The sequence below is a fragment of the Macrobrachium rosenbergii genome, chromosome 19 (genome assembly GCF_040412425.1).
Source record: "Macrobrachium rosenbergii isolate ZJJX-2024 chromosome 19, ASM4041242v1, whole genome shotgun sequence".
NCBI classification, from domain to species: Eukaryota; Metazoa; Arthropoda; class Malacostraca; order Decapoda; family Palaemonidae; genus Macrobrachium; species Macrobrachium rosenbergii.
The window spans coordinates 33,384,232-33,394,156 of NC_089759.1; the positions used below are offsets into that span (position 1 = coordinate 33,384,232).

A 9,925-nucleotide genomic window follows, 5' to 3' on the forward strand; every position below is an offset into this window, starting at 1 on the left:
AATTAAAAGTCTGGTTGAGGCAAAATTAATTGTCCAAGCAAAAGAAGATATTTACTCATTTGTTCTCTCTAGTAACCTGGATGAAGAGTACTGGAAAAGAACCTCACAATTTTCTGTGTTTGCTATTACAAACAAATTTCCCAGTAAAGAATCTATCAAAAGATATTGTTTCCTAGCTTTCGAATTCAATGTATTTTTCTATATATTGCATGAAATTTTTAAAATGTATGTCGGTCCAAGCCTGAATAGAGGAAAGTCGAACGATGAAGTAAACCTTACAGAGTTGTTCATACAAACCTAATTTCTAAAACTTGCAATAATCTTTGACATTCTAGTGTAAGGGAAAATGGGTAATATTAAAATTTAAAGTCAACAGGTTAAGTTATAAGTTGATAGGCAATTCTTGTGGTAATGTTTATGAAATTAATTTTCGAAAAATAACAAATATTTCGCTGTGAGTTTTTAATGCTGTCATTCGTATCCCTTACATTCAGGAATTCCTAATTAAGGGAAAAAATCACTTCGGGGTGTTTTATGTTAATACACCTAAAAAGTGCCATTGTTTTCCGTTTCCCCGTTAATAAGCTCGTAAAGTTGCTCTGACATAAAACTTTAGGTAATGCAAATAAAAAAAAAACACATTTGATTCATGTATCATTATGATGAACTAAAATCCACGAAACAGGATGTATTAATCCTGAACGTAATAAATCTTGAACATAATTTTCCCCTCCCCTTTGCATATATTATCTTGAATCGTTTGCGATTCCACCCTAATGAGACCTCTGATGATATAACGGAATGGGGCTCATACGTGACCAATTAAATCATTAGTTTTAGAATTATTTTCACATACTAAGAATGACGTATGGAGGTCAACGTCATTTGGACGCACTTATTAAGGTTACACAGGAAGCATCATGACTGGCAGTCATTTGGGTACTTGAAGAAGTAATTTATATTTTCCTTGTGTTAAGGCTAATTATTTTAATGAAATCAGGGAAGAATTGTTTGTACTACTTCAGTAAAGGAAACTAGAATAAAATGTTTGTATGACAAAGTTAAGAGGTTGGGCGTGTAAGGATCGATTGACGAAAGTGTGATAATGTCTGGGGATCGGCTGTACAATAAATAATTAGGGAAAGAAGATGGCGTTATTCGTGTCTACAATTCTTTGGGGACGATTAAACAGTATAGATATGCTCGTTTGGAGACTGTACACCTAATTAGTGGAGATAGAAATAAAAATTTGTTTGTCAATATATGGTTCAGGAACGGGAAAATAGAGTGAGGGTGGTCGGGCATACTGAATCTATACCTGATTAACTTTGCAGAAGTAATTTTCTAGTAAAAAAGAGAAATAAATGGCCATGTTGGAGGGTATACTGAGTGTCTTGTGAGAAGATCAATGGAGAGAATCTTATAGTAACGTGTTTGAAAAGGGTCTGGATTGTTGGTGGGACAAAGTTTGAAAGAAATAATATTCATACACATGATTGGTAAATATATGATAAAGCAATGATGCTGTTTGATTTTATTTTGCCTTAGAGTGGAAGGAAAAAATATTTAAAAGATGTAATGGTAAAATGAGGAGTGGCTGTTTATATATCTGATTATTACCGAAGGGGAAAGTTAAAATGAACAAAGGGAATAAAGGTTACGAGGAAAGGGTAAAAATGAGGCTGTAAATTTCTTTCCGACAAGTTTCGAAAGAAGGATGTTGTTTTAGAATAAATCTAGTCAGTGAAAAATCGGTTACGCTTAAGTATACGGAACTGGAGATATTGTATAAGGAATATTTTAAATTATATAAGCAGTAAATGCTGAAATGAGGGAATAAGAGTATATATATATATATATATATATATATATATATATATATATATATATATATATATATATATAAATTTTAGATCCAATTGCATGATAAAACAGGACTTATTAGACAGATATACGAAAGAATAAGATGGTCAAGAAGAAAATGAAACGGAAAAAAGAGGGAAAATAGTGAAAACAGAGGCGTAGATATAAGAAAGTACTTTACGGAGAGAAAGGAAGAAAAAATAAAAAAAGGTGATTTTAGCGCCTGTCAGACTAGTGATTTTTTTTTTTTTTTTTAGTAGCTACATCTTTTTATCGCGGAAAATGTAACAGATGTATCCAAATGGAACCTGTCAGACTCACGGTTTTTTTTTTTATCCGTGACAAAAAACAGGGCGACATGTTTCATTTCAGACGCTGTCGCTGGCAACGTTTTGTCTCCAGAGCTCGCGTCGCAAAAACGAAAAACAATGTCCTACCAAGATGTAGAGTGGCTAAAACAAATAGCTGAGTCATTTTTTTTTTTTTTTTTGAGTATCCGTTGTTATTGGGTGCTCGTGTCAGCAATGACCATTCCTCATCCCCAAACTCATATATCGACATTAGACTAATGAATACCTGTTCACAAAAATTGTGACTAAATTGTTTCATCTCATATGATGGCTGCACTGAAGTAAGTGTAATCGTGGCAGAGGACAGAATAATGCTCTCAAGCTTCTCTTAAACCAGCTGGTGAATTGCTGATAACCGGATGCTGTACATACTTTGAGGCCTACTCCCATGTCATTATAGTCATTATATTAAGTTCTAGTCAGAAGCAGACCCTTCATAAATGACTATTGGAGACAATAGGAGAACGCTATCAGAACGCAATCTGCTTTACCGCGCTTTTCTGAACGTATGAACGCTTTTCTGAAAAGTAATCTTGCCAGCAGATGTTTATATGTTTTGAAATTCGATCCCATTTTTAAGCACTGACATTAAATAGTTGTTCTCGTATTCGAGCTTCCAAATGAAAGCTTAGTTGTCAATATTTTCAGTGCCACTCAGCTGCCTTTGTTATTTCCAAATTTAATAACGAGGAGGTTTATATAATTTTTTTCGTTAATCACTGAATGTATCCGAACATTACCGCCCTACTGATATAATATTTCAGAGGAACAACATTTTAGAACAGAGAGACAAAATCCTGTTACTGTTTCTGTCCACATATATCATACCTTAAAATCACTAATCACAATAGCGTGAAATTTGTGTAATATGCCACCAAGGGTGAGTGACAAATACGAATGGTGTGGGATATACTCCCTTGTTCTCGTGAAATGGAATTATCTCTAATTCCCTTAACTCGTATATCCTCCTGCTTCTCTTTGATAAATGGGCACTGTACTGTACGGCCGCGTTACTTCCTATAACGAATTATTGTTACTATTTGAAATATGCATAATAATTAGCGGAACGAGACGGCAGAATGATTTCTCTCGCTTAATTTTCGCGAGATAAAAAAAGTTAAAAAAGCAAAAAGCTATGATGAATGGGAAATAAATTATAAATATGTATAAATTTTAGAGGCAAGCAAAACTTTATAAGAATTTATCGCAAAGTAATGCTATATCACAAAACAAATTTTCTTCATTTTTTTTTAAGACTGCTTTATAGTTTAGCCTATTTGTAAATTTCTTCCTAACTTAGAAATGAACAATTTCGCTTATGACTTTTAAACAGTTACGTATGTGGGCTGAGGAAATGGCTCGAGAGGCAAGCGTAAAAATGTTTATACTTTTATTAAATTGTTCAAAGACGCATATGATGTGGCGTCGTTATGGGCGGGGCAAGTATATCTTAGTTTAACCAGACCACTGAGCTGGTTAACAGCTCACCTAGGGCTGGCCCGAAGGATTAGATTTATTTTCCGTGGCTAAGAACCAACTGGTTACCTAGCAACGGGACCTGCAGCTTATTGTGGAATCCACATTATGACGAGAAATAATTCCTATCACCAGGAATAAATTCCTCTAATTCTTCATTGGCCGCTCGCAGAGTCGAACGCTGGGCCAACGGCGTGCTAGCCGAAAGCTCTACCCACCCCTCCAATGAAGTACCGAATATGCAAGGGTGGGGCCGCCCCCCCCCAGTCAGATGCTTGGCCCCCCCAGTTGAAATTCCCTTTGTAACTAAACTGTAGTTGAGAATTAAAACTTGATAATATAAATTGGGTTAGTGTTGAATATAAGGTTGTGAGGAAATTTACATTACAGTATTTGATACATTTGCATATAGTAAGAGTTGAAAATTAATTGAAAATTAAGCTCTGTAATTTCAAATACAGGTTTACTCATTACTAATGTATTATTTTCCTTCATTCACATGGACATAATTATAACCTACATTCGAGAATAGTATACTTTACTAATTACAGAATTGATACATTAGTTTTGTGTAAGTTTCTTTGGCCCCCCAAAAAACATCTTGGAATGCCAGCTACGCCATCTGCGCATATCTCCGACAATTTTCATGGTAGGCTGCTCAATTTTGTTTCATTTTGCAGCTGATTACTTATTGTATACAGTGGCATAAAAATCCACCCAAAATAATTATTATGTAGGTGAAATAATAAGTAGTAATTACGAGATACGAGAAAATTTGGCACTTTTCTCCACAAAAAAATTACCCCCCTCAAAAAAAAATTAACCCCCCCAAAAAAAACGATTGCGATAAAGTCTTTGTTTTTTGTCCATAGCACACCCAGGTAAATGACCTAGTTAATACTACGCAAAAATCTGAAATTATAGGAAGGGAAATATTAAAAATATTAAATAGGGTCGTGTTTTCCGTAAGAAAAGTGCCAGTTACCCACGCGATACGCGCAAAAAATGTTTATACATTTTTTTGATCGAAAAACAAGTAAATCCGAGTTATTTATTTTTATTATAAATCAACGATCCTTCCTGTGATGACTTATTTATCTACTCGACTGGAATTCCGTGCACAATGGACAATATTTTCAGCTGCGATAATTTCATCAAATTATCCAAAAATTGGTTAGCTCCTTTTGAATTAATGTCGTTTTGAGTCTGTTATAACTTAAGGGCCTAGATAGACCTTTCGTTCATAGTTGCTCGAATTATTTCACATTAACTTCTCTTCGTTTGACGGCAAGGCTGACTAACTTTGTCGGCTATTTCGATCAAGTTCCAGTGAAATTAAAACTTTCCTCACGTTTGATCGTTCATTTACTGGAAAGATCAAACGCACAGTTATGCTTCATAACACCAGTATAAAAAAAATAATAAACATCGTTTGACTGAATTTTCATGACATGACTCTGGTTACTGGAATTTTTTTTCCATTGGAAAAAGGATTGACTAATCACTTTTTTAGAGATTTTAGTGTACACTTTTTTTTATTAATTAGATTTAGGAAGAATTTGCGCTGCGCATTTTTTTCCACAGTTCTTAGGCCCAAAAACATGACGATAATTTTGTATTCACATATTTTTCACTTTGATCTCATAGAGCGAATCTTTTAATACCATGATTATTTATGTAGATAATTTACTTTTACCTCCTTCAATATGAATACGTAGGCAACTGAAAGGTCAAGATGAAAACATCTGTTTACATTTGTCCTTATTGGGAAAGCATTTTCACCAATGAATTGTATGAATATTAGTTTATGAGGCGAAATGTCTTTAAGACATTCGTTTCTTCCGTTCGTGACTGATTACAGCCACTCTTATATTTCCAGTAAGCGTCAGAAAACTTCCGGTTACTTTTTTCAGCTATCTCGTAATTTGCATGTTAATCAAGAGCAGTTTGACAAAGGTGGTTATCACTTATCCCTCATCGTCCTTTTCAAGGAGTTTTAGCAGATTTTTTTTTTTTTTTTTTTTTACAAAATATTTCGCGTTACGTCCGGGCATGGTATGTTCTACTTCCAAGCATCAGGAGTATATCGTGGAATGTCCCACTTCCAAGCATCAGGAGTATATCGTGGAATGTTCCACTTCCAAGCATCAGGAGTATATCGTGGAATGTTCCACTTCCAAGCATCAGGAGTATATCGTGGAATGTCCCACTCCCAAGCATCAGGAGTATATCGTGGAATGTCCCACTTCCAAGCATCAGGAGCATATCGTGGAATGTTCCACTTCCAAGCATCAGGAGTATATCGTGGAATGTTCCAATCCCAAGCATCAGGAGTATATCGTGGAATGTTCCACTTCCAAGCATCAGGAGTATATCGTGGAATGTTCCACTTCCAAGCACCAGGAGTATATCGTGGAATGTCCCACTTCCAAGCATCAGGAGCATATCGTGGAATGTTCCACTTCCAAGCATCAGGAGTATATCGTGGAATGTCCCACTTCCAAGCACCAGGAGTATATCGTGGAATGTCCCACTTCCAAGCATCAGGAGCATATCGTGGAATGTTCCACTTCCAAGCACCAGGAGTATATCGTGGAATGTCCCACTTCCAAGCATCAGGAGCATATCGTGGAATGTTCCACTTCCAAGCATCAGGAGTATATCGTGGAATGTCCCACTTCCAAGCATCAGGAGTATATCGTGGAATGTTCCACTTCCAAGCATCAGGAGTATATCGTGGAATGTTCCACTTCCAAGCACCAGGAGTATATCGTGGAATGTCCCACTTCCAAGCATCAGGAGCATATCGTGGAATGTTCCACTTCCAAGCATCAGGAGTATATCGTGGAATGTCCCACTTCCAAGCACCAGGAGTATATCGTGGTATTCCACGGAACGCTTTTATATTTTTTAAAAGTCGGATGATTACTAAGCATAAAAATGTAAATGAGAGGATGAGGAAAGCAGCAAAAATACAAGTAGACCCCGGGCATATTTTCCCAACTTTTTCACTGAACCTTAATTAACATTCCGCACCAGAGAGCAAATGAGAAGTACTTAAGGCCTATTTATCTCAGTTTTATTATTTCAAATATTCGTCGATGAACTGAAGAAGACTAAATAGCAAACTTCAATACTTTGTGGTATTGGCTGCATATTATCCGTGAATGATTAAAGCCGTGGAAGATTGCATGTTCTCTTTTATAGAAAACTCAAGTCTCGCCTCCAGGGAAATTAAAGTCCTGTACTGCTGTGATGTTTTAAATATATATATATATATATATATATATATATATATATATATATATATATATATATATATATATGTGTGTGTGTGTGTGTGTGTGTGTGTGTGTGTGTGTGTGTGTGTATTTATATATATATACATACATACATACATACATACATACATACATACCTATATATACACACATATCTATTTATCTATCTATCTATATATATAAATGAAGCACATCTTATTACCCTTATTTACGACAATTTCTGTTGTTTTTTGCCTTTCTCGAAATAAGAGATTTAATCGCAAATACAAAGCAGTTTTCCAAGGCGCGGCAAAATGGTTAAAAAAAATGACAGTTGATATAAATTATATTTCCTACAATTATACAAGAAAGCATACTAATGGTTTAATTATTTCATTACCTATGAAAACAAAAGCTAGTTCAATTACTATAAAGAATTTTAAGTACTTCTAGCCTTCGTATAATGTATTAGACATTTGGAATCACAACTATGAACACGGGAATGGATTATAAGTAACTTTCGATTTCCTATAAAACGTTACAGAGATATGACATTTTAGATATTAATAAGAGAATGGATTTCGACTAATTTTAGACACATTATAAGAAGTTAACGAAGCAGGAAATTTATACTGAAAATATATTATTTACCTCTGCCAGTGAAGTTACACTATTCCCTTTGACCAGACCCTATCTAGCAGTCTATCTATACCATAGTCGCCGTGTGTAACCCCAAAGGAAGGCTGGGATTTCGTGTATCAGGAAGCTTTAGGAGGCAAGCCGTAACGAGGAGAGAAGATTATTGACAAATCTCCCAGGTAAGACGGAACGTGATGAACAGCCAAATAGGCTAAATGTCATAGCATGGCGTTTCGGAAGTGAACATGGATTAGATGCAGAATTATAAATCGCGAGAAACTGCTCAAGCAAGTAGCGAAGAACAAAACGATTAATGTTCTCTCTCGCTTTCTCTGTCTGTCTCTCATATATATATATATATATATATATATATATATATATATATATATATATATATATATATATATATATATATATATATATATATATTCATATATATATATATATATATATATATATATATATATATATTCATCCTCTGTAAATACGAATAAAAACACTATTACCTCCATTTAACAACGACTGACTAGTGGGTCAGACCCTGCTAATTCATTCTTATCACCATATCTGAAATGATATAAAATTTGTTGTTCCCGGATATATGAACAATAATTAAGTATCATATTCTGCTTTCTTTCCCCTATCACCTCGATGAAATAAATGTACAAATGCCTTTAATTTTCGTCTAACATCGAAGGTTTCCATCCTTTTACCCCATGTCTCTGTACTTCCATGAAGGAGCCACTGGTTAAATGCACTGCAAGGTAGCCAGTTCCTTGTAGCGGAGAAGAAGCATCAAACACATTAACCCCGCCTACCATCCCACTGCTAATGATTTCTAGTGTTCTTGACAAGACCACAACTTTCGTTTGCGAATGGAGCCAAACTATATGGAAGCGGTTACTCAAACAATATGGCAGTGGTTACTCATGCCTTGAGCTCGGGACCAAAATCCCTGTACTATCCGAGGACCACCTGGAGTCGGTGCTTACAGTGAGTCGTTATAACTACCTCAAACTAGTTGCATATGACAGAGATCTCGACAATGGAAAATAAATAAAACTCGTGAGTTCATATACTTTGTTTCTTACTATAATCCTGTGCTCTCACTGTAGTTCATATATTTTTTTCCTTTTAAATAACGCAACTATGATTAATGTTTTCACTTCGTCGCCACGTAGACAGATATTCGATGCTAAAACACCTATTTTTAACATTTTCCTTCTATGTGTTACAGCAACAGTAGTACTGAATAAGTGGCTGCAAACCTCACATAGTCAGCCACTTGGCGATTTTCTCCCCACAAAAGGTACGAGAAGGCTATTTTTGTCATTTCATTTAATATCTTAATAACATCTTGCTTGAGTGGAAGTGTGATAAATGCATATTATACCTATATTTCTATTCACCTTTCAGTCTGCAGCCCCCAAAGCTGGTAATCTAGGGCTCTTTCATTCCTTTTACTGTACCTCCGTTCATATTCTCTTTCTTCCATCTTCCTTTCCACCTTCTCCTAACAATTGATTCACGGTGCAATTTTGAGGTTTTCCTCCAGTTACGCCTGTCACAGCGCTGAATGACCTCGTAGGTCCCAGTGCTTGGCCTTTGGCCTAAATCCTACACTCTATTTATAATGGCATGTGAATAAGAACTTTAGGAAATATGAATTGCTTAAGTCCGCTAGATAGGTGAACTTGACTACAAATTAAGATGAGAGAGAGAGAGAGAGAGAGAGAGAGAGAGAGAGAGAGAGAGAGAGAGAGAGAGAGAGAGAGATAAACAAATGACCAAGAGGGACAATGAGAGGAAACCTGGCTAATTTTAGTGAATAATTATATATCAGGACTATGGAAAATGATTAATTATTTCATATGCACAAGGATAGGGAAAAATTATACTGATGTTGCCGACTCTAAAAAGAAGTTTGTTACAATCACGGATTTTTGTAATGGGGTGTTAAACATCGAGACTTGCTTCCCTATCTTTTCGGAATAGAATTCGTTGTAGATTCTTCCGGCCATTGGTCGTCAGGGTCCAATGTATGTTCCATTAACGGAATGGAACGGGAACGACTTCGAGAATCACACGGGCGTCCTCCCGTTAAAACGACTAGACTACTTATTTTCTTTTCTTTTTCAGGGGAGAATATTTATATATATGTGTATATATATGTATACATACATACATACATATATATATATATATATATATATATATATATATATATATATATATATATATATACTGTATATATGTATAATATATTTATATTTATTGGGCAGAGTTTTTCCCTTACACGATTTTGTTGCAGGCAGTCGCCATTGTGGCATTGACTTC

The 9,925-nt window shown here is 35.3% G+C and overlaps 1 protein-coding gene across 1 annotated transcript; it reads left to right on the forward strand.

Annotated features, from left to right (window-relative positions):
• Positions 1–5,741: 5,741 nt before the first annotated feature.
• On the forward strand, positions 5,742–6,614 carry LOC136848533 (uncharacterized). The gene has a single exon (XM_067120803.1). It carries the CDS (start codon positions 5,742–5,744, stop codon positions 6,612–6,614), a length of 873 nt encoding a protein of 290 aa, XP_066976904.1.
• The last annotated feature ends 3,311 nt before the right edge of the window (positions 6,615–9,925 follow it).

Bases quoted from the DNA above. Each gene is read 5' to 3' on its own strand.
- LOC136848533 (XM_067120803.1), top strand. From the start codon at position 5,742: ATGGTATGTTCTACTTCCAAGCATCAGGAGTATATCGTGGAATGTCCC.